General features: G+C 40.5%; 1 protein-coding gene across 1 annotated transcript in view; it reads right to left on the reverse strand.

Annotated features, from left to right (window-relative positions):
• Pkhd1 (PKHD1 ciliary IPT domain containing fibrocystin/polyductin) overlaps window positions 1–26,275 on the reverse strand; it is a 463,409-nt gene that overhangs the window by 190,026 nt on the left and 247,108 nt on the right. The window contains exons 48-51 of the mRNA XM_052192751.1: window positions 26,068–26,245; window positions 24,595–24,790; window positions 11,012–11,077; window positions 4,045–4,173 (exon numbers count right to left, since the gene is read on the reverse strand). Of these exons, the coding sequence (XP_052048711.1) occupies window positions 4,045–4,173; window positions 11,012–11,077; window positions 24,595–24,790; window positions 26,068–26,245 (569 nt within the window). The remainder of the gene's footprint in view (window positions 1–4,044; window positions 4,174–11,011; window positions 11,078–24,594; window positions 24,791–26,067; window positions 26,246–26,275) is intronic.

A 26,275-nucleotide genomic window follows, 5' to 3' on the forward strand; every position in this document is an offset into this window, starting at 1 on the left:
TTTTCCTAGTGTCTCATAATCAAGCTTTAAATTCATGCCCCATCCTTCACAGCCCATTTCACGTACCTTTTCCTGCAAGATATTCTCCACTACTCGCCAAAGATGGTTTGCTTCTGTATGCATAGTTTGGGATTATTATTATTCACTATATGCTTTATTAACACAGTGAAGTGACTGGCAGTCTGAGAGGATGAGCCTAGCTTCCACAATTTTGGCAGCTAGGTCCTAAATACATGATGCAGCATAGCCTCATGCACAAGGCAATGATCTTACTGATGGTATAGCGTGTTAGGTGCCTATCTAAGCAGCGTCTCTGGTTTTTCTAAGGGTGAATGTGGCATAAGGTTAAGAGCATCCAAATTGCTTTGTATTTGTTTTCACTTCAAGTTAAAGGGAGAATGTGAATAGTAAACAATGGAATATAATAAGATATATTTTTATGAAGTAGGCTGATTTTAATGAACCAAAGCAGATAGGTAGGGTAACTTAAAAAGTAAGGGAAATACAATAAAGAAAGCTATGTATAGGCCTTGGTGGTAAAGCAGTTGCCTTGAATGCACAAGGCTCTGGGTTTGAGTTCCAGTGGGTGATTTTATATATATATATATATATATATATATATATATATATATATATATATATAATGTGTATGTATGTGTGTATGTATGAGTGAATGTGCCTGTGTGTGTGCTGTATGTACATTCATATGTATAACAATGCATATGTACATGTGTGTATGAGGGGAGAGAGAGAAAGGGAGAGGGAGGGGAGAGGGAGGAGGAGAGGTAGGGGAGAGGGAGGGGTAGAGGGAGGGGAGAGGGAGAAGGAGAGGGGGGAAGGGAGAGAGAGGGGGAGAAGGAGGGGGAGGGGGAGAGGGAGGGGAGAGGGAGAGATTCTATCACTGCCTTGATAGAATCTGAGTAGATTACTTCCCATATCTATGTCCCAGATTCCTCATTTGTGAAGTGATGGATAAAAACAAGATCTACTTACAAAGCAGTTTTGAGAACACGTGAAAAAGTTCCCATATGGCAGCCTATTAGGTAACACACACCAAGTACTATCATCAGAAAAAAAAACAATGATAATTCACATTTCTTAGGAATCTGTTCAAAAGAGAAGAAACTGGTTCTCACTGCCTTGCAACCTCAAAGTTGTACTGGGTCAAACCTTTTAAGCTCAAAGATTTGCTTTGGCTGTTAAGTTTCCGACAGCCAAATTAAGCTCACCCAAGTTCTTCATCCAAGCACCACTTAGTATCAGAGTTGTGCCAGACTTGGTGAGCACACTTGAATCAAAGAAGGTTGGAAACTAAGAGAATAAAACCAGTCACAAAACAGTGTAGAGGCAAATCTACAGGGAGACACAGGAGGTAGATTCGACATGAAGAACCATCTGAGGTGAGAATATCAAGAAATATTTGACAAACAAAACAACAAAGAAGCTTCTATCTCATGTCTAACAATGAGTGGCACAAACGGATTTAAATGCTGGCCACTATGAGACCATGTGCTGCCATCAAAAGAGGTTTGCCCAGGAGTGGTAAAACAGTCCGGGTAGAGAACAAGGGCTTTGTCACATGGTCTATAGGTTCTCTTTTCCACCTCTTTTTCAATTGAATGCTAAATACAACAAACACTGAGTGTGTTTCAACAATGCCCCCCTCCTTTCGTTCTCCTAGCAACACCACTGGGTGTATTAAAAGATGCCTTATACGTATCCTTTACTGACAGCTGCATTCTTTTCCCAGCCCTCCCTTCCCCACAGCATTGATATTGCATGTCTAAGCAGCGTCCTTGACAATCCAGGTCCACCATCCTGTACTAATGGTGATCACAGGACTGAAGGATAAGGGAGAACCCTGGACTCCCAGGCACCAAAGTACATCCTTAGACACAGCTTGCAATGCTAAGCAAGATGGTTGAGAGGACTACTTGTTCAGCATCAAAGCCCCCAAAAGATTCTAAAAGCTTGGCTACTTTCAAAAGCTTCCCTGGCTTCCTGCGTGGAGATAGGGAAATCTCTAGCTTCATAGGGAAACAAGAGCCTGGGGCAAATCCGCTGGCTAGATTCATCAAAGATGTGACTGGGGGAGAACAGATTTCCCCCCTTTGGAGTATAGGAATGATTCACAAGACTATTAGAAACAATGAATTCATGAAATTCATAGACAAATGGATGGAGCGGGAGAACATCATACTAAGTGAGGTAACCCAGTCTCAAAAGATCGATCATGGTATGCACTCACTGATAAGTGGGTATTAATCTAGAAACTTGGAATACTCAAGAAATAATCCACATATTAAATGATGTCCAAAAAGAATGGAAGAGTGGCCCCTGGTTCTGGAAAGACTGAATGCAATACTTGAAAGTCTGGAAAGACTCAGTATAGGGGTATACCAGAACAGGGAAGTGGGAAGGAGTAGATGGAGGAACAGGGGGAGGGAAGAGGGCGTATGGGACTTGCACTTGCGGGGAGTGGGGACCCAGAAATGGGGAAATCATTTGAAATGTAAATAAAGAATACATCGAATAAAAAAAAGTTACATTCTTCATTGAAGAGAGAGGTGGATAATAGAGAAACTGGATGATAGCATTTCAAGTTTGCATGAGACATCTCATGTCCCGTCATTCATCTTTCTATGCAGTCACAAAGACACCACCAAGGGCTGCAAAGAAACCTGTCCATATGGGTTTTTTGTTGTTTGTTGTTGTTTTGCTTTGCTTTTTGTTTTTGTTTTGTTTTGTTTTGGTCGAGGTTGGCTCTGCTAACATAGAGTGAACAATGTATCCACTCTGTTCTTGTTTACCCTTAGTCCTTTTGGAAAGGAAATGTTCGCTACTGCTTAGAAATAAAGTCTTAAAATCTAATTGCTTGGGTTCAAATCCCTACTCATATGAATTGCAAGTTGTACGATTCTGAGCACATTACTAAGCTGCCATGAACCTCTGAATGTCTGTCTGTCTGTAAAAATGCAGGACAGTAGCATTACTCTATTTACAAGGTCCTTGGGAGGCTTAACCAAGTACATAAAGAACAGCTCCTGGTATATTATTAGTGTTCAGTAAATGTCTAACACTATTATTGATTCACAGGTAGGCAAATGTTCTTTCTCCATCTTTTGTTTATAGTAACCAGAAGATAGTCATATTGACCACAAATGGAATTTGGTTTTGTGGTGTTCAATAAAATTAATCTATGAAGAATACTTTATTTTAGGTCTAAGGAGTTACCTGGGACTTTGATGGACTCTAGGGAAAATGAATGTTTTAAATATGAGTGTGCTTTGCTATGTTTCTAGAATTATCTTTTTTCCTGCATCTGTTCTTTTCCATTGCTTAAAGTCTTTTAAAACTAATAATAGTAGGTGTAGGTTATATACAAAGGAAACAAAGTGAAGACAATCAATAGAGCAGGAGAAAGTATGCATCAAGCATTCACATGATGAGGGATTAATATCTAGAATATACACAGAGCTCAAGCTCAAGAGTTGGAGATGTATCTTCATGGTTGAGGGCTTGCCTAGTATATCCTCAATCCAATCCCTAGAACCAAAATAAATAATTTAATTCAATGCCAGAAGAACAAATAATCTAATCAACAAACAAATAAATTTAATTGACAGTTCTCAAAGAAGAAAGTATAAATCCAACACATGCACGAAAAGTACTCAATATCCTCAGCTATAAAGGAAATAAGAATTAAAACTACATTGAAGATTCCATCACATCCAAGCAGAATGGCTACCAATAAGAAGACAAAGGGGAATAGATCCTGGCAAGGATATTAGAGGGAGAGAAAGCTCATTTAACTATTAGTGGGAACGGAAACTGATCCAGCCACGAGATATGTGATATAGAGGTTCCTCAGGAGACTCAGAATGCTTCCGCTCCCAGACTACCCTCCCTGAACGGGTCATAAAAAGAAGTAGCTACTTATCCCTATCTGCTTTCCTGTCTTGCATTCCATCATGCAATCTTATCCCCCGTCAGACTTGAGTCATCTCAGTCCATCAGTTTCCCTTCCTGGCTGGTTTCACTCACTGGGTAAGATGAAGACGTCGTCACCAGGTCCTGGGATGCTGTGGTTGTATCCTCCCCAGCCTTTTTCAGCATCTTGCCATGTTTCAGGAAGGGACCATTTTAAAGCTGATTCTGGTACTGATGTAGAAGCTGGAATGCACAGGAGAGATACAGAGTTAAAACTATGAAAACCCAAGACATTGTGTGTGACAAGTTCAAGATTCTCTTGTTATTTTAAGAATTGTATCCTCACCTCTCAAATTAGCTGGCTTGAATAGTAGAAGTTTCTAGAAAGTATTTTATAGAAAGGAAGAAAGTTACTACCCAACCCTAACACTTCTGAGAAAATATACGCCAAGCTTATTAAACATTTGCATTCTGCTTCATTACAATATTATATATGCTTATTATGTATTATTTTGAATATTCTAATAAATAGAAAAGACAATAATTGCCCAGAACCTCAACACATAATGATTACAACAATCAACCTTTTATTTGTATTTCCTCCCATAATATCTCCGTGTTATTATATAATTGAAGCTATATCAGATTCAGTTCTATTTAGTTAGCTTAGTTATTTTTCTTATGAATTTTCTAATGACACTAAAACTCTATAAACTCAGTTTTAGTGATTACACAATATTCTATCATACCAGAAATCCATTATTCTCTTACTCCATAACATTTAACATGTAGAGTCTTTCTAAGAGTAAACAATGTGATTTGAACAATCTCTGTGCAAATCTAAAGATAGCCCTGATGATGTTCTTAAAGTGGACTCTCTTGGAATGGCTGAGTCAGAGAACGTCGTTCTCACAGCTTCTTGTGTATATGAATGGCAGGACATGGACTGGACACCTATGGTGATGATAATGTATGCACAGACCATGTTTCCTTAATAATTCTGTTCCTGACCAACTGTATTCTACTGGTACCTCTATCTTGGAACTGATAATCACTAACCACTTCCTAAAGAGATTTCTAGAAACACACTGTGGACCCTACCATTCTGAGCTACATCTATTTGCCGCTTTCTGCTTTGTTTGTATTGCGCTTGTTGTTTTTCCCTATGATATGAGTAGTACAACTAGGGGCCAGGGAGATTGCCTCAAAATGGCAAGAAAAAAGGTTGCCTCTTGACAGGGTGAAGAGAATCTCTTCCATTAGTGGTTAATTTCACAACCATAAATAACGATTTTTTTTAAAAAAAAAAGAAGTTCCTGATTTGGTAGGAGTCCCAAATGAATAATAAAAACAAATGAAACAAAACAAAACAAATAAACAAACAAAAACTTCCAAGCTGATAAGATGGTCAGTAAATACTGAAGAAATAAAATCATTCATCCAGATTGATAATAGAAATTCAGGAGACAGCAGGTGTTGGTGAGGATGTGGAGAAAGAGGAACACTCCTTCACTGCTGGTGGGATTATAAGATGGTACAACCACTATGGAAATCAGTCTGGCGGTTCCTAAGATAACTGGACATGACACTTCCAGAGGACCCTGCTATACCTCTCCTGGGCATATACCCAGAGGATTCCCCAGCATACAATAAGGACACATGCTCCACTATGTTCACAGCAGCCTTATTTATAATAGCCAGAAGCTGGAAAGAACCCAGATATCCCTCAATGGAGGAATGGATACAGAAAATGTGGTATATATACACAATGGAGTACTCTTCAGCAATTAAAAACAATGAATTCATGAATTTTTTTAGGCAAATGGATGGAACTGGAAAATATCATCCTAATGGAGGTAACACAATCACAAAAGAATACACATGGAATGCAATCATTGATAAGTGGATATTAATTAGCCCTGAAGCTCTGAATACTGAAGATACAATTAGTATATCAAATGAGTCCCATGAAGAAGGAAGAAGAGGGCCCTAATCCTGGAAAGGCTTGATCCAGCATTGTAAGGGAGCACCAGGACAGAGAAAAGGGAGGGGGAAAGACAGGAGAATGGATGGAGAGAACAGGACTTATGGGACATATGGGGAGAGGGGAACTGGGAAAGAGGAAAGCTTTTGGATTGTAAACAAAGAATATAGAAAATAAAAATATATATTAAAAAAAACAGAAAATAATAGAGCTAGAAAAAGAAAAAAGAATTCCCAGCCAAGAAGGACGCAGAGTTTGAAGGAAGGATTTGCATTTGAAGGCCAGCATTTCAAAGGTTCTGCAGGTAAACGTGGGGCAAAGTGAAGGCCCTGGTTCCAGAAGTTGAAATGTGCATGTGGATATACAAAGTTGAGACATGTCAACGTCAAGTGGGGGAATCAAATAAAGTTTGATCGAACAGAACTAGGAGGCAAATGATGAGTCTGGAAAGACTTTCTTAAGTAGTCATGGAGGAAAACACTATGGGGACAGAGAGGTCAAAGATTACAAGACCATTAGGGTAGCACTTGATAAGTTCTATCAACTTCTAATGAATTGAGAAGATGGTATTTTGGGTAATGCTGAGCTATCCAGACCGAGATGTACACCAAGCAGTGGATGGATGTGATTCTAAAGCTCTGAGCAAGAAGGGTGGCTTTGGTCATCATCTGCCATAAGGTCATATTTGAGTCCTTGAGGATGAATATGGTATCACCAAACATGTCACCGAGAATTAACAAAATGCCTGATATCACATGCATGGGAATAACCTCCTGGTTTTTCTATGGGCACCCAAATCTACAGCAGCGATGATCTAATTTGAGCTTGGAAATAACTCCAAAGCAAACAGTGTGGTCATACAGAAATCATAGGCACATAAATACATAGGCACATAGATACAGCACACAGCACAGGAATAAGGTGCTTCTTACAACACGCCTATCTCCAAAAGAGGCTTTAGAATCGTTTATAAATGCTAACACTGTAATACCTTCAGAATAATGCTTTCTGTCTTATACCTCCTTCTCTTTATGCCCTAAATACTCCAAAAGAACAGGCCAAAGAGCATTTGTTGGTATACCCAATAGTTAGTACACAGAGGCCAGGCATGTTTTTTTATGTTCTATATATAGGAATATATCCAATGGGCAATGATGAGGCTATTTAAAATGTTACAAAGTCTCATAACAAACAAAAGAGAACAGAAAAACTGTTGCTTCAAATTTCTATGACAGATGGTAGAAACAATCAACATTCACTGCTGCCACTACCCTTTAGTTTATAGAAGGGCTAGATTATTTTATTTAATCTAGCAATCCAGACCTTCTGGTGACTATCATACACAAATCCACCATTGTTTCCCATCCTGTCTATAGTGGCTATTCCTGGTGGCCAACTTGACTATATCTGGAATGAACTACAATCCAGAATTGGAAGGCTCACCTGTGATCCTAATCTGAAGGCTAGGAGATACAAGTTTCTGACCTGGATCTTGGCATGGAGATCTTGAAGCATAGTGACTATGAATTCCAGAAGATTAAGACAGGGAGATCCCTGAGTTCAAGGTCATCTGGGACAAAGAAAATTCCAGATCGAAGCATGATGGCACACACCTTTAATCTGTGCCATACCTTCTGTGGGAGACCTACATAAGGACATTGGAAGAAGGAAGATTCACTCTTTTTTCTTTGCCTGCTTGCCTTGTGGGACTGAGCAACTGCTAGATCCTTGGACTTCCATTCACCTGCTGGTCTTTATTGGGGAGTTCGACTTCAGACTGTGAGTCATCAACAAAATCCCTTATTATATAGAAACTACCCATAGAGAATCTCTAGAGTCTCTGTGACTCTAGAGAACCCTGACTAATACACTGCCTTAAGAACAAGTTTCAATTTCTTGTTACTTATTAAATCTCTATGTGGCTAATATTGCACCAAAATTCTGAGGGTTGTTTTTTTCAGTCAGAAACACACTGCTTTTATTTTCTTGGAATCTTGTGCAACAGAATGAGTTCAAGATGAGATCTTGTTAACCATAAAATTCTGTAAGAGAGAGTATTGGAAGCCAACTATGGAATTTGGCTATCAGGGAATGGATTATCAAGGTAAGACCCTCATCAGAGAAGTTTCCTCTTAAGGTAGATGGCACACACAGAAACTGAAAAGTGCACAAGGTGCAGAGACCAGAAGACTTTGAAGCACTCAGCCTAACTGAGATGACTTTATCAAATCCCTCTGCTCAAGGATCAGGGATCTATGCGGAAGAGGAGGAAGAAAGATTGTAAGAGCCAGAGGCAGCAGACAACTCCAAGGATGGAGCACCTTCCAGGTGCTCTAAGACTGACCTACATAAGAACTCACAGACTGTGACAGTGCACACAAGAACTACACAAGTTTGGACCAAATAGACTCTCAGCAGTAATAAAAGGAAGTGGACACAAAGTCCAACCCCTTAGCAAGAATCTATTTGTGATCCATGCCCACTGAAAAAAAGAAAAATTCACTTTTTCCAAAGGTATATCAACAACATGTCAATGCAAGTCCCATGACCAGAAGTAATTAAATAAACACAATAAAAACTTCATTTCTCCCTCTTTCCTTTCCCTTCACTTCTCTCCCTTTCCATCTCTCTCTCCCTCTCCCTCTCTGTCCCTCCTTCCCTCTCCCTCCTTCCTTCTTTCTCTCCCTCCCCTTCTCTTACTCCCTGTCTGATTTCAATGTATACTTTTAGTTTGGTTTTGTCTTGGGACATTTTAGCCTTCTTAAGGGAGAAAGGCAGAAAGAAAGAGAGGATACAAAAGTGAGGGAGGGGAAATAAGTTGGATGGATGGGGGGATGTGGGAGAAATTGATGGGGGAAAAGAATATAATCAAAATATATAGCATGAAAAAAATGTTAAATACAAAAGAGAGTGGTCCCAGTGCAGTTGTTAAAGTAGAACATGTAACAGGGGATTGGGGGACACACTGGAGGTAAGGAAAGGTGGAGGTCAGGATGCTACATCCCAAAGCTCATTGCATTTAGCACTGGAGACTGTCTTTGGTCTTCTCCCAAACCTTTAGATGGCATTTGATGAGGATCATCATTTGTAATGAATCCTCATCTTACTTCCCTATAAAGATGTATCCAACAGCAGCAGCTCAAATTTGTCATGGTCTCACTATATATATATATATATATATATATATATATATAAAAGCAGGCAAATGTTGCATCTACTTAATTCTTCATTAACTTCATCCCAATTTCTGTAGCTCTGCATGGAGGAAGCTGGTCTTTTGAGAAGCTTCAATGTCTGATAACAGTGGAAATGAGATTTAAATTGGTTTCTTGGCACAAGCCTAGAAATTTCTTGTCCATAATATTCTCACAATAACCACCACAATTCTGTGCACTCAGCAGACTATATTAGTGTGTCAATGGAGGGACTCTTCACAGCATATTAATAAAAGTTTCAACTGCATTGCATACTTATATTGAACCTTGTAATGAGTCAACACATATAGAACTTCCTTAATCATATACCTTTGTTTATGGAAAACTAGTGTTGATAGTACAATAATTGTATTGTTTTCCACAGAATAGTTTATTAAATAAAATGTACTTTCATATCTTAAATTTACTATCAGACTTTATATTCTATATCACGGAAGTCAAGGCACTCCCAGCAATCCTCTTAAATGAAATATATTACTGATATACTGATTCTGGGCTTTCTTATACATTGTAATGCTTTTCTGTCCTAAATTGTGTAAGAGACGAAAACTGGCTATCATTTAATTTCATGTGTAAATTAACCTATATCCAGCTAAATAATATAAGCATATTAGGGGCAACATGGTATTGCAAAAGGAATACAGGACTGAGTTCAGATATATGAGGTCTTACCTAGGCTCAGCCTTTGACAGCTGATATGACTGTGTGAACTGTTTAATCTCTTAGCATACTATATAGTCCCAGATACTGTAGATGACAAGATAGCCTTTCCAACTGATATGAACCTATCAGATAAGGACCTGTGTACCTTTGTGGAATTTGGTGACAGTATTTTCAGAAAGAATTTGGTGACACTTTTTTTCTTGGTAATAGGTATTTAAAAGGAAAGCAAATCAATCATTTGTCTTCATTTGTTTGACAATTTGACATCCTCTGGGGACAATAAGGCATCATAAAGGTAAAAACCATTCTTTCTTGCTCACCGTTATTAAACACACACACACATACACACACACGCAAGCGCATGTGCCTTATAGAGGGGAAATCACTCAACCAGAAATTTTGAAGCACCTAATGGAAAAAGGTAGAAAGTGTAAAGAATTAAATGCATTCACGGCATGGAAACTACTGTGAAATCAGTCTTAGCTGCACTGGTCATAGCACATAAAGCATGGAGCAGAAACCCAAAGTCCTTCTCTTAGTTTAGTGCAGTAATTTTACCTCATCTACTTTTTAATTGAAATGGAAGAATTTGAATGTTTTTGATGAGTGTGATTCTTGTCTGACATAACACAAATATTCCCCTGAAAATCAAAGGGAAGCCCAGCCTTTGAAAGGCTTTATTCCTCCTGCAAATGTACAGTTAAACTGACTCACAGTAAACAAAAACAAACTAAGACATACATTAAAAGGTGGTTATGAGATGTTTAGTCTTGGAGAATTCGGCTCCTTTTGAGTTAGCAGGATCTCACAGAACCATCTGACTTTTGGGGAGGGTTTGTTTATCCTGATTTCCTGAAATTACCAGGAACAATTAAAGTTTAGAGATACCCTGGATTTTCCTCTCCATGTGGAGGAGGCCTAATGGCCCATCTGCAGATCTGGAGTCCTGTGTTCACATATGGCTCATAATTTATGTGATGTGCTTATTTACATGTTACAATTCTTACTTTCTATTGTTTGGAAAAACAAATGCATCCCTATATCTTCCCTTGACATGCAGACATATATTTAATTGGAGGACAACACAGCAGAGAGCTGTCAGGTGCAAAAGCAGGAGAGCTGATGCTTGCCTGGTTATAAACAAAGAGGAGGAGGGCTATAAAGAACCAACTGAGAGCATTCTACTCTACGGGACATTTTCTTTAGTGGTTATACTCACCTGAAAGAGTTGGAGGTGCACCATGCTTCACTTGGAGAAATACCCGAATTTGACCTTCACCTGAAACTTAACATTAAAAAAAAATTAATAAAAATGAGTCTGACATAAGACACCACATATAGGCGAGAATGCTGGTACTGAATTTTATTCTTCATACACACACCCCGAAAGAACAGAAATGAAACAAAAAGGAGTTCTTGCTAATTAACAGAACACTTGATTTCTACCATTTTATTTAGTTTGATTTGGTTTGATTGCATGTAATTGCAGAGAGCTTCACATAAGCATCGTGGGAGGAAGGTACTCCATCCGTGTGCTCTGTGGAGGCACTGGTGTCCAGCAGGCAGACCACAACTCTGCGGGCTCGGTGGTCTCACTCGTGTCTTTCTCACCAACAGAGTTGAGATCACCCATGAAATGTGTTTGCTTTACCTTCTTTCCAAACAAATTGTCCTTTTAATGAAGGTTTTTTTTTCCTCCCTCACCCTACTCCCCCTTTCTCCTCCCTTCTAAACCAACTAAGCACATTTAAAAGGCCTGGGGTTCATTAATTTTAAGTGTTCAATAAATTAGTGGAAATAATCAAAAGGCCTGATTCTTTCTGATAATGACAATTTGATGTCAGTATAAACCAGTAGATTAAGCTGGGAACATATGCTCCTTTGCCAAGAGAGGTTGCTATAATTAAATAGTGAATGCATCTACAAGGTGCTCTCATGCCTGATTAATTAGTAATCAGGTGCACGAACTCTATCTTTCTGGTAACACCTTGTATCTTATTGGTTAATTACCTTTCTGCCTTATAGGATGTCATGCGAACCAGCCCCTCCCACCACTGGAAGACCTTATGCAGATGTGGGCTGCAGCCTCAGGGTCTTGGTCAAATTCACACTCTCTGTTTTAGTTTCACTAGGACCCTAAACTTCTTCCATCACAGATGGGACAGAACAAATGTCATTCTTTTTCATTATAAAGCAAACACTTCAGAACATTAGAAAGAAAATTGCCAAAGAGACCTAAGATGAGAGCTCTCCGATTCTTCTATTCATGTTTTCTAGTGATATTCAAATATAGAACACATTGGCTTTTCCTTTGTATCATCACATCTAAGACCACGTACAGTGGCCAGCATACTCTTGATATGTTTCTTCTGTGTGAATATACATATGTGCATGTATGCATGTATACGGAGGGGGCAATACATTCATGAGTATATCAATGCATGTGTGGAAGACAGACTATGCATTGCTTAATACAAGGACTCTTGAATCAAGCTGCATAGGTCATGCTAACTAACCCATGAGCTTTTAGGAAATTCTGCCTCTTACCACAGGAACCCTGGGAGATATGACACATACACATGTGTTATCAGTCTGGTTTTCACACTGCTTCTACGGATTTGGATAACTTGGTCTTTAAGCTTGTATGGCCAGAGCTATATCCACTGAGCTGTCTCCCTAGACTAAGGTGTTCCTTTGAATGATCATTTCTAAGTCCTTCCTTAAATTATAATTTACTTCCTGTTGTATATTCAACCACCTATCACCTCTCCCATCTTATCCTACAAGCCCCACTCTCATTACTGGAGAGTACCTCATTGGTTAAAAGCACTAACTTCTTTTCCAAAGGACCCCAGTTCCAATCCTGACACCCATGTTGAGCAGTTGCCTGTTAACACCAGCTCCAAAGGATCTAATGCCCTCTTCTGGTCTTCATAAGCCCTGCACTTGATGCATAAACCTACACACATATACAAGGAAGTACTAGTAAAATAAAACATAATTTTAAAAAATTAAGTTACCATCTCACCTTTCCTTTTTCTATAACGTCTAACACATCATTCACTTCCGTTCACATTTTCGATGTCTCCCTGATATGAAAACCACTGCCAGCTCCAGATCATGATATTAATCCTGTTTATTTTCAATTCAATATCTAATAATTATGTATCAATTGCTAATTTAGGATAGTAACAGTAACTAACATTATCTCTACATTTTTGTTTTGTTTTGTTTTGTTTTACAGTGTTGGGGGGCCAACCAAAGTCTCCTGAATGCCAAACAGGCATAATACCACTGAAATATGCTCAGATTCACAGGAGACAGTTTCTTTTACACATGATCTTAGCCAAAAGGCCAAGAAGCGATAGATACTTTCTTTTAAAAGAGAGATTTTTCTCATGTACTCCTGAAGTTTGATACTTCCAGAAATGTAGATTGTTTTTTCTCATGGGCCATTTATAAAATTGCTACACAGACTAGACCACAGAAAGTTTTTTCTTCTTACTCCCATAGATGCAAAAAAATAGCAAGCCATAGTAGTAATGGTATTAATGATATTACTGTTAGTTTTCACTGGGATGAAACGAAAAATATGGACAAAATATCATGAAGGTACATACAGTGCCTTTCTGTAAGAGCTGGGTATTAAATACGGTCACCCAATCAATCTCTAAGAAAGACAAACTAGAAAAAAAAATTCCAGGAAACATCTGAAATGAGAAATGAAGGTCATGTAAATGTATTATGGAAGTCATTGTTAGTTCATGTTTCCCAAACAGCATTGACTTCATGAACATTATACATGTATGTTCAGCGCATACATGATCTACTTCTCATGAAACAACCAGGGGTAAGGAAAGAAAGAGTAGGTACTTGTCAGAAGACTTATAAAGCTTTACAGACACTTTATAATATCAACCCCTCAATAAAAACAATAGCATAAGAGAAATAATTGGAAGAATAAAAATAATTGAAATTCTCCACATTAGATAGACCAAACCAATCAGAGGAAAGGCAACCCAAAGACCTTGAATGAAAACAGCCAGCACACATGTCCATGCAATGTGAGCACCACAGAATGACTACCATGGAATGACCTGGGGCAGAAGGATGTGCCCTTGACAGACACATCAACCCCCAAGCTGTTCAGTTTGTCCCTTCTTTGCCTTTAGCTCTCATCCAGGGACCATTCTCAGCAGACCAAGGCTTTCTGATTCCATATTCTATTCTGTCAGCCTCTCATTCCACTGCACTTATGGGACGGTGCCTGGACTGAGCAGCTGCTGATACTGCACAGCCTTTCACATCTAGCGCCACACTGCAGAGCTGAAGGAGCACTGAACACCTCTTGCCCACATTATTGAGTACGAGAATGTCCTCAGATAGGAGGGCAATATTCAGAGGATCAGAGAAAGCAGAGAAAAGCTTTCAGCAGTAGGGAAAAAAATCACAGGAGTCTAGCTTCCCAAACTTCTGCCTTGCATCACCATCTGGAGCTGGCTCCGAGTGTGTGCGTGAGTCAGATGACAAAACCTTCCCAAACATTTCTAAGACAAAAGAGGCAAAGCAGGGCAGTGCAGAATGCGTGGAAACTAGACTCTCAACAGCAGAGATCTGAATCCTGACTCATCCCATCCCTACATAGGGACAACTGACAAGTTAGTCACCATTTCTGACCTTCGTTCACGTCACCAGAAAATGGGGGGTGGGGTGGACAGGGAATTGATCTGTAAAGAAATGTGAGCTAACAGTACATGGTACATAGGAAGCAAATATTAGCTGCTACTGGTATCACTATCGCATCCACACTGTTCCTGCTGGTATCATTACCACAGCATCCCCACTGTTCCTGGCCTCACCTTAAGAGGCTCCAGACATTGCTTTCACTTGAGTTGCTCTTTCCACAGCTGCACCTCGTCAAGAGGAACAAAAGTATCACACAACCTAAAGAGAGTTGCTTAATTTTACTAAGTGTTTTAACTCTAACAGACTGTAGAATGTGAAGTGTCATTTGCAATTTGAGTAAAGAGAAGAAGGGATAAAAACCATTAAATAGTACAGGTATTGACTTGGGAAGAGTTTAAAGGCTTTATCCAAGCTGTGATATTGTGCATATGCTTCCTCCCTGTTTGTATCTTCCAACTTTGTATTTGTAATATGTGTGTGGCTAATCATCTTTGTTTATAAGTTAAGCACCATTGTTGATACTTCCCAGTTTGTAGGAATTGGCCTGCAAAGACAGTCTTAGGGTCACTGGATACCAAGTTATCCTGGTAAAATGCTATATGAGGTAAGACTGCTATAAACAGAAGCATCTAAGAGAAATAAAGGTGTGGGTTTTTTTTTTTAATAAGAAAATTCCTCCTGGAAAGAGAAAAAGAAGGCATTTATACAACTATACAGAAGTACCCAATAAGTTAGTGTGCTGTGCCTGGTGACTGTTGTCCTGTCTGGGGTTCTAAAACAAAAAGTAAGGACTCTCCATTCTGCCCTTAAGCAACTTTTAATGTTTTGGAAGGGAAAGCAGACATCTAACTATTCTAAAAGAATCAGTGTGGCAGTGTCTTCCACCGGTACCCCTACGAGGGTTGTTGTATTTGGTTCTTTCTCCATGTTCCCATTTTGGCTGCCACACCTTCTGTATCCATCTTTTCTCTTAGGATCTGCTTCACATTCCTTCCCTGAGCCCTGAACTTGACCCCACGCCCAAGAAGCTGATGTCTTCTGACTTAGCTGCAGCAAGCGCTTGCTTATCAAAGGGCATGATTCTTTTCCCTGATTTCAACATCACTAAGAAGCTATGGAAGTCACATTTGCCCTCATGACACATGAACCTTTAAGGGTTTTTAAGGAAATAGAGGAAAATCCTAGGTTAGAGCTTTCTCCTAACCCTAGTAATATTCACTCATGGGCAGCTGCTATTATATTTTTTTAATAACTTAATCAAGACTGACAGATATGTCTGAATTAATCATAGTCCTGAGAGTTAGCTCATTAAACCTTCTTAATTAACATAGAGAACAATAACAATTATGGATCTGACTTGGAAAAATGTATACAACACTTGTATGGAGACATTTGCAATATCTAGGGCCCTCTTGCTGACAAAAAAAAATCTAGAGGGACCTAGGAATGAGTATTCTGTTTACTCATGAGGTAAATTAAAAAAATACTATTTACAAAATTATATAATTTCTCTTGGACTCTACCAACAACAGACTATATTTGAGAAAAGGTTTTCTTGTCAACTAAGGAGAGAAACTCTGGTGGGAAAAAAGAAACATGAGTTCAGAGCAGTCATGAGAGGAAACCAGACAGAACTTTGTAACAATGATTTTATTAACTTGTCTTCTTTCAATGGCTATTGACTTTCAAAATGTTTTTACAGAGAAAAAGTATCCCATTTATTTCCATGGTTTTAGGAATAGCGTTGCATATGAAAAAGTTCTGTTTATAGAATACAACAGCTTAGGAGTTGATTTTAAATATTACACAGACAATAGAGAAGCCATAAGAAAGCATACTGACAAAGCTGCGTGTGACAACTCACACCTGTGATCCTAGTTTCAGGAGGCTAGGGCAGCTGAGCCATCAACAAAAGGACAAGGGAATATAACAGGAGACCAAGGGGAAGTGGCCACATATCTAAAATTTAAAAATTGTGATGTCAGCTAAACTGTACAGGGTGTCCTTACAGATAGAGAAGAACTGGTTTACCAACATAAGTACTCAACCTTAGATTTTAAATCGAAAGCAGGGGGCTGGGAAACAGAAGGTACTGAGCCTAAGTCAGAAGAGCTGTACTGGAATAGGGACCGCCTACCTGTGACCTGTGTCACTTATGGTCCACCACTTAGCATTAGGAAGAATTATCTTTCTAACCCAGTCCCTTCTAAAATGTCCATGATAATAATCCATCTAAATTTCTCTCTCCCTTTCTTCCTCACCACTTCAGTCCCTCTCCCTCCCCCTCCCCCTCTTTCCCTCCCCCCTCCCCTCCCCTCCTCTCTCTGATTTTTTTCCTTTTGGAACCGAGGCTTCTAAGCAAGAAGCAACGAATTTCTTTTCCTGTCCAAGCTCCCATTTCACTAGAGGTTTTTTTTTTTTTTTTTTTTTTTTTTTTAAACCATGAAAGTTAGTACATTTCCAAGTCAGTCAAGTAGATTAATGGTAAAGTCCTTTGGGATCTTTGGGGAATGAGTTTTCTATAAGAATGTAAATGAATTTATTAACTAGAATGCTATAGATTGCCTTAGAGGTCTTCCGTGTGGGGTATGTGTCAGCACTGTGCTTATGATTCTGCTCCTCCTAGAGATGTTCCCAAGAGCTCTGGAGAGCTGTTCAATCCTGTCACTTTATATCCTCACAGGAGTCCTTCTCCATGATACATGGTGTCTTCAGACCCACAGAAGCAGAGAGAAGTCCATATAGCAGCGGGTTCCCCAACCGCTTTGAAAATAGGAGAGCTAGAAAGCAATCGTTGTCATGAACCTAGCCTCTAACTCAAGAAAGCATCATTATTTTTGGAATCTTTCGTGCCAGTGGCCAGATTTCTGGGGCATCTGTGCAGTGCAACTTGAGTCCCCCAAAGAAACCCGGCACACACAACAAAATCCATCTGTCCTTCTACCCACGCCATGCTTGCTTTCACAGACCACAACCCCCAGATGCTCAACACATAGGCAGCCTTTATCTAGGTGAAGGGACCATTTGGACACATACACCGGTTGTGCTGCCAAGATATGTTTTGGTTTTGTTGTCTCTCTGATCAGAAGGTGGTGGCAGAGGAGCCTCTGAGCCTTGCAGGTGTACCCTCAGCTGCTGCCTCCCACAATGTCCCAGAGCGCAGTGTGGGAGCCCTGTCTGCTCTGCTCCGGGGTTGAGAGGGAGGGCTGTGTGAATTCAGGAGGACAACTGTGAATGGCAAAGCATCTGATATGAATTTATCACAGACTGCTGGTTGGGGGGAGGGGGGTTAAAGCAAGGAAAGGGGTGAGGGTGCTCAGAGTATTTAATGCACCCCGCCACAACCCAACAGTTTGCCCTCAAGAGCCTTTTACCGATATGAAAGGACAGGGTCAAAAGTAAGTTGACCCTTGACAGAATGTACAATTATTAGAAGAGTCTGTGTAGGAGCAGCTGCCGGAACCCCACTGGCTCCACATCGGGGCTTCCAAGAGTCAGAATATGAATAATCAAGTCAGATTGTTTTCTCCACTCCCCTTACCCCCTCGCTACCTCCGACAGCCTTCACCTCCTGGTTTAGGCAAGTCCTATTATAGTTCTACAGGAAGAAGCATAGCCCTCCCTAGCAGCTGCAATAATTGTGTTCCTATTGTGATGAAGACCACCTCCTGGCCACCCCCCTACAAGTGGCCATTGTGAGTTCGGAGTCAGTGATTATACGCTTGGCCTGATGCTTTGGGGGGACCCAGCTGCCTAAGTGCTGACACACGAGCATGGGGGACGGTCAGGGAGGGGGACCAGTAGAGGTGGAGGAAAGGCGTGGGGGAAACCCGGTCTGTGAGACGGTCTGACATAGGAGACCTTCTGCATAAGTCAAGCCCAGAACAAATGAGGCTTTATCGGCCCGAGTGATGAGGGGTCTCACCGCCCTTTGAAGTGGAGCTGAGCATGGGGCCTAGCAGCTTTCCCTCCTTTGGACCAAGCAAACATCCTCCTTTTGATATGCTGCATGCCCATTATCTCTGCCCCATTTAATGATTTTTGATTGAAGGGTGGCGGCTGGGATGCTGAGAGGATCGTTAGAGAGGCTCCACACAGCCAAGTCCGTAAGAAAGGCTCTCCTTGTGTCTGGGCCTAAATTTGGAATTTCTTAACAGTGTGTACTTGTTCTTGGAGGCAGATAAGGGCTGAGCGTGAAATTCTTAATTAAGCAATAAATAGAGAGTGGGGTGTCAGCAGATGTAGCCAGTAGCCATGGCAACGAGAATCACATGGGCAAGGAGAGAAGAGAGGAGATGGCGGCCTCAGGCCTGGGCCTGACTGACAGCTGAAGAATCCTACAAAGCTTGTAAACCAGATTAATTAGCTGACTAATTATTTCATAGCGTTAATGTAACTAAAAAATAAAAATAGTTCACCATGAACGGAAACATTCCTGGGGGTGGGAGGGAGCCGGCAGAACAAGAGTGGTAAGAAAGTAGCTTGGTAAGGCAGAGACTCAAGCTGTCAAGTCAAACTCCGTGAGCAGAGGAGTGGGCTTGCTGAATTAGACTCCTGGTTCGCAAACAGGAAGGAATGCTTGTTTTCCCAAGTTGTGTGTGTTCCCAAGCATGATGGCCTGGACATGACAGCTGGGGGCTCCACTCTTCATAGCTCGCCACTTCATCAAATACGGCTTCTGCTGGGTCCTAGCCCGCACGTCTGCAACCCCACTCTCCTGTGCCCTCTTCTCTAAGCAGCTCCCTGTGGGATATTTTCCGTTGCTTTGGAAAGGCAACCTGAACCGTTCTCCTCAAAAGATAAGTTTATATGTAACAGTTGTTTAAATTCCCGATCGCAGTAACGTGCAATGTATAGCATATGACGGTAGACTTCAAGTAACATAAAGTCCAGTTTAAAAATAAAAGGAGACCGTAAGGGACTGGGGAGATGCCTCAATTGGTAAAGTGTTTGTTTGTTTGCCTTGCAAGGATGGGGACCTAAAATTGGTCTCTGGTACCCATGTATAAAAAAACATGGCAAGAACAGGAACATGCACTTGTCATCTCAGCTCTGGAGACGCAGAGTCCGGTGAACTGAATCCCTGATTCTCACTGGCCAGCCAGTCTACTCAAATTGTTTAGTTCCTGGCCACTGAGAGTCCCGGTCTCAGAAACCAAGGTAGATGGCACCTAAGGAATGATGCCTAATGTTGGCCTCTGGCCTCCGCATATGTGCACACATCTGCATCCATAGGTATGTGCACCTACACATACATGAGCACACAAAATAGAAGTTAGAGTGAGTAGTATGACATTAATGGAGAGAAAAGAGAAATAGCCCATTGAGAAAGTTTTTTTCCCAGAGTATCAGATTATTCTATGCAAGCTGGGATGTATTTAAATGCCTTGTGCTACATTTCCAAGAGACGAGTAAATATTCTTAACCTCCTTGTAGAAGTCAAAGTAGTGAGGCATGTATGATTACACCGTGCCCTAGGTAAAAGAGCTGGCCAGCCAGTGATTAAAACCCTAAGCCGGAAGTACCGGTCATGAGCTTTCAGAAACCCAGCACTCCATAAAGGCGTTTTGCTGAACAAAGACTAAACTGGCCTCACTGGAAAAGAGAAATGGAAGGGTCACAATGTGTGTGTGGCATATTTTTCACTGTCACTGTGGACCAGTGAGAAGTTTTCTTCCTCCACAGCCTGCCCAGAAGCCCTTCTCCATCCTTTCTGGTTGGTGATCAAAGATTATTTAGTGGGTAGCACACTCTAGTGGAGGGAACCAGAGCCAGGAGCCAGACTGCCTGGGTCCTGTTCTTTCTTATTCTTGCTTGTGCCAGAGGTTAGACAAATACTTTAAGTGTCCTGAGATGAAGTCAAACAGGAGAGATGTAATTAACTGTGATATATATAAACTTCTACTGGAGGATGTGGAAAGACTGTAAGCAGAAAGTGCAGAAGATCATCCCCTTAGAAGCAGTTGATGTTCAACTCAGACAAAATCGCAGCACAGAGAAAAAGACCTTAGCACAACGTTCCACCTCTAACCAAGAACCTATTTGCAATTGATACCCACTTGCTAAGGGAAAATCAGTTTTCTCCAATGGAATATCACTGGGTGTCTCAGCCACACTCCTGCGTAGGCCCCATGCCCAGGAGTAATTAAGAAACCATGATTTTCTGTATGTTTTGTTTTTGGTTTTGTTATTATTATTTTTATTAGATTTTTGTTTGGTTTTCTTCTTGTTATTTGGGTGGGGAAGAGCTTGAGAAAGGCAGTGAAACTCAGTTGGTAAGGAGATGGGGGAATCTGGGAGGAGTTAGAGGAAGGAAAAGACTGTGGTCAATGTATATTGTGTGAAAAAATAATAGTAATAAAAGAGAAGCCGTTAATGATTGAAATCCATCCAGTTGTCAGAGACATTGCCTCAGAAGGAAACAGCAGATAAGGGATAAAAGAACAACACAGAAAAACCTGACCTGAGACAGGGTCCCCCTTAGGACATCAAGCAGTTTCCATACAGTAGAGCCAGACTTCTATGTATAAAACTCTTCTGCTGTTTTGCATTCTAGTCTATGCCTGTGAAATCTTGATCTGCATCTTTTGTGTAAATTATCCTAATGTTAATTCTAACAGTAACAGAAAAACTAAACAAAAATGAATGTTAGGACCTAATTTATCAAGTATACAATACAAATCCATCACTATACTTTCTATGGGTTATATTGGGGTGCCAGCTACAATAACTACACTATTATCAGTGAGGGTGGGCAGGTGGACCTATGGCAGTTGCCATGGCAACAGGTATGTGGGTCCCTGTTGCCTATGGGTGACATCATCACTGGATTCTGAGACTCGCTTTTGATGCCAACAATTAGGATATTGGGAAATGTGCATAGATCTATATCTATGGGGTACAGGATAGGAATATCCATTACATTCCTACAGAAGTTGTATACTTTCCACAAAGTATATCTGTAATTATGCTCAAATGCCCTTGGCCCTCTGGAGGATAAATGCCCCAGCGTAGGGAAGGGCGGTGAGGCAGGATTGGGGGGTGGGGAAGCACCCTCATAGAAGCAGGGGGAGGGGGATAGGATGGGGGTTTGCAAAGAAGAAACCTGGAAGGAGGATAACATTTGAAATGTAAATAAATAAAATAACCAGTAAAAAAAATTATTATGGGCAAATGCACACAACCAATGCAGCTGCATGGGGAGCTAAACTATGCAGCAGTACACATCTTCATTCCAGACCAGAAGTGGGGGCAGACGTGGCTGTAGTCACTCATTTGTCACACTGATTTAAGCATGAAAAGGTGATACTGCCCAAAGTCCCACTGTGCATCCTCTTCAAGGATCAAGAGTCTCTGAGTGCATTAGACATTTATGCAACCTCAGTGGCCTCTCTTCTTCTTTTCCAAATCATAAGCAAAGGAAGGACTATAAGGATATTCTGATACAAAAAAGTTACTTATCAGTGAAAATCTACCTACCTAATAACATGGCTTCTATCAAAATAGTCATCTCACAATGAATATCATTTGATTAGGGCATATCAGAAAATAAAGTATCCATAGGTAAATCCAGTCTACGGAATTTATATTTCAATGCCTTTGTCAAGAAGTTTTCTTTTTATAGGAGGAAAGCACCAACTCTCCCTTCATTGCTACTAAGACTCAGTAGTGGTAGGCTTTTGTGTAGGTCAGACCCAGTTTCCTTATGGTTGTGCACAACTGGGAGAGAGGAGTGCCCCAGAACAGTTGCTTCCTATTCCGTATCCTTAGGGGCCAGATCTGGCTTGTGGTAGTGGATAAGACTTGCTGTGGTGATCAGGCTCCCCGAATTTGTCAGAATCTACTAAGAACAATTTATAACAAAACCATCATTGCAGAAACCAGCTTTTTATCAGATCCTCTTTCTTGCACACCACCACAAAAAGTGGTGCAGTCACTAAACCCTAAAAGGTCACGAAACCTAAACAATTGAATAAAATTGGGGATCTATCTAAGGAAATGACGTATATTGAAATAGCCATCTAGATGATGACTATCATTTTATTAGATCATATTAAACTGTGTCGGCTGATATAAGTGGACACCATGGTTCTAATGACAAAAAAGAACATTGGAATAGAAAAAATAAAACCAGATAAAACTCCAGGAGTTCAAAAGTGGAAAGTCCTGACCCTAACACTGGGATGCTATGAAGCACACACATGAAAGGGTAAAGAAATCTTCCTGCCTTCAGACTGCAAGGACAGAGGCTGCCAGGTTCCTTCTTCCTGCTACTAATCCTGACTCAGGACAGTCACTGCCTACCCTCCTGTCCTGAGTCCATGGATCTCACGCCATCTTGATTCCCTAACCTCAGCAGCTCTCCAGAGTTTCTCTTCTCAAATGTCATATCAAGGCTGTCATTCATTGGCACCAGCAGCTATTCTGTGCTGTTCCCTGTGTCTGTGGACACAACCAGACAGTCATCGTCATTGTCCCAGGTAGTTCGTGCTCAGTTGGGTTCAGCATAGAAAGAAGTGGGATTTATGGAAAGTGTGACTTTCTATTCCATACCGGAACATTATTAGACTCTGTGTTATTAACTCCTCACCTCTTCCCCCTCTACAATAACCTCCTCTTCTACTTTCATGACATACATATTCCATCACACTCTCTTGCTCCTACATCCCCTCCATGTCAAACATGTATCCTCCTCTCTCATTCTCATAGTCCTCTTTTCTACCTCTACCTATCATCTATCTATCTATCTATCTATCTATCTATCTATCTATCTATCTATCTATCTGTCTGTCTATCTGTCACATACAAACACACATACATCTAGACTTCACATATGAGAGAAAACATACAATATTTATCATTCAGAATCTGACATATTAGGCTTACCATAATGATCTCTGGTTCCAACCATCTTCCCTCTGAATGTCATAATTGAATTCTTCTTTAGATATAAATAAAATTGTGTGTATGTATCATATTTTCTCCCTAAACTCCTCCATTAATGGAAAGCTAGGCTGATTCCATTTCCTAGCTATTTGTGAAGGGTATATCAATAAACACAGATAAGAAAGCATCTCTGGTATGATGATTTATAATCTTTTCATGGATATATATATACCTTGGTCACATAGTAAGTCTGTGTTTAGTTTTGAGACAAACTTTCATATTGATTTCCATAACGCCTTCCCTGCTTTGCATCTGTGACAAAGATGAATAAGGATTTCTGTTTCCATTACATCCTTGCCAGCATTTGTTGTGGTGTTCTCGATGACAGACATTCTGAATGGAGTGAAATAGAATCTCCAAGCAAGTAATTTAAGAAGTATATATATATATATATATATATATATATATATACATATATATGTATATATATACATATATATGTATATATATATACACACACACATATATATACACATACATACACACACACACACACACACACACACACACATATATATATATATATGCATATATGTCTAATGATGGTTTGTGCACATATGTGTCAAGTTCCCTTGGATCCCCTGGAACTGGAGTTACAGGCAGCAGTGCTAGATAACACGCGTCCTCTGTAAGAGCGGTAAACACATTTAACTGCTGAACCATCCCTCCAGCCCCATCTCAAAACAGTTTTAATCTGCAATTGTCTTGCTACAAGTAGAATGCTATCTTAAAATCAATAAAAATTGATATTATAAACACATATAGATTAAGCACTTGAATAAAGAATTTTACCTACCATCCTTAATTTAATCACACACCCTTTGATGTAGGTCCTATTATTATTTTATAAATAAGGAGTTTATGATGTAGAATACCTATTTATCACCCACCACCTACTAATAAAATATACTCAATTTTATTTGTCTCTAAAGAAAAATTGAATTATGACATTCAGGGGAGGATGTTTGGATGTAGTGGATGATGAATGCTGAATCTTGGGCCTGAGATTTAAACCTACTCGATCTGAATTTAGAACCTGTCCATTTTATTAAAGCACATGGTGCAGCTGTCACCTTTGTGTTTTTATCATAGCACAAATGCTGAAATTCAAGAATGATGAAAACTTCTGACCATGTGCCCACAAAGATACCTCTGCAGGTGGACACTTACCCAGGTAGGTGAGCTGCCTCAGCTGCCTGTTGAAGAACCAATCACAGGCTCTGTCTCGACTGGGCAAAGGATGAGATGGAAGTGACCGGCCCAGCCGACTCCCACATCTGAGGAGGATGTCGGGATAAGGTGGCAGGTCCCCGTGCATTAGCAGGAGGTGATTTCCAGGGGCAAAGCTGTCAAATGTTGCTGAGTACTGGAGAGAGAAAAGGGGTGGGGGGAACCACATTGATGATGGAGGAGACACACTCCCCTCAAAAGGAGTCATTTTAGCAATGGAACAGATCAACAGCCAGGCCACACATTCGGTGTGAGAAACAGGCCCACTTGAATCTACTTCATACGAAATTCACAGTGGGGCTATAAGCTCAATAACTGGAAAGACTGACAAAAAGCCACGGGGTTGCACTTGTTTGTAACCACAGTGAACAGAGGGGCAGACCACGGCCCAGACAAGTGAGTTGATGTCTCTCGGGTCAAGCAGCTGTAAGGGAAAGGGAAAAGTCTACAGTCCCTTCCCACCTACCCTCAGGACACGCAGAGGCAAGCAGTGGTACGGACTGTATGTGAGTCACAGCAATAGCTGACACTCCTGGGGCACATTCCATCGCGTGGGGCACCTCTGATTCATTCAGCTCCAAGAACCCAGCTAGTGTTGATCTCACCGTGCCAGTCTAGAGTGGGTGGCAGCTACCTCGAGACAGGAGCGAGCCGAGCCAGGACATGAACCCTTCTGTGTCACAGCCTTATCCCCCTTAGCGTTGGGGAAATCTCCTCGAGGGTTTTCATAGTAAACCCAAGGACCACATAAAGAAGCAGAGGTCAGGATACCCTTCCTGAGGGTCATGGTGCGATGGGACAAGATACACATTTACAACTATGTGGACCTTGTTGCACGTGACCCAGAGGGGGGAAGACCCCACATGTGACTGGGAAATAAACTTAAGGAAACACATTGAATTACCGTCTCCCTTTTAAATTTTATTTCATGTCTTATTCATTGTTGTTGTTGCTGTTATCATTTTTTTAATACGTGCCCACTTCCTACCTAGCTATTATGCCTAGTAATTTGATTCTTTCCACCCAGTCTAGCTTGGAGAAGCATAGATTTGCAAATTCATCTTTAGCCACAAGGTGGCAGTATGAAACATGTAAATGTTTAGTTAAGAAATTTCCTCTGCCTTCTAACCCTTAAAAACACTGGCAAGTCCAGTTTTTGCCGATTAATTTTTTAATAAAAGAAACTATAGGAAACACTTAGAGCTTACTTTTCATTGGATTACTTAATTTAACATTTCTAGAAGAACTAGTTTTGTATTCAAGATGGGATTTAAATACCAACATTTTCAAGTGAACAAACAAACCACGTTTCAAAACGTTGCGGCAGTTTCCTGCATGAGCTTAACTTACAGCCCGTTCCTTCACCAAAGTACAGAAATACCTGTGTAAAGAAATACCGATGGGCGTGGTTACCTGCAAAGATCTGTCCATCCAAAGGTCCTCGACCTGCAGGGCGTAGGTCTCTTGATCCAAGAGCAGAGCCATCCAGCCATAGTAGTTAGACAGCGTGTCAGCCACATAATTGACAGTGATTGTCTTATTTCTGATGTCAGTAATGGTTAAATTCTTAGGAGTATCAAGGCTATTAGCTCTACAATAAAAGGAAAAGAAAAGAAAGCTA

Source organism: Apodemus sylvaticus, chromosome 9 (genome assembly GCF_947179515.1).
Source record: "Apodemus sylvaticus chromosome 9, mApoSyl1.1, whole genome shotgun sequence".
NCBI classification, from domain to species: Eukaryota; Metazoa; Chordata; class Mammalia; order Rodentia; family Muridae; genus Apodemus; species Apodemus sylvaticus.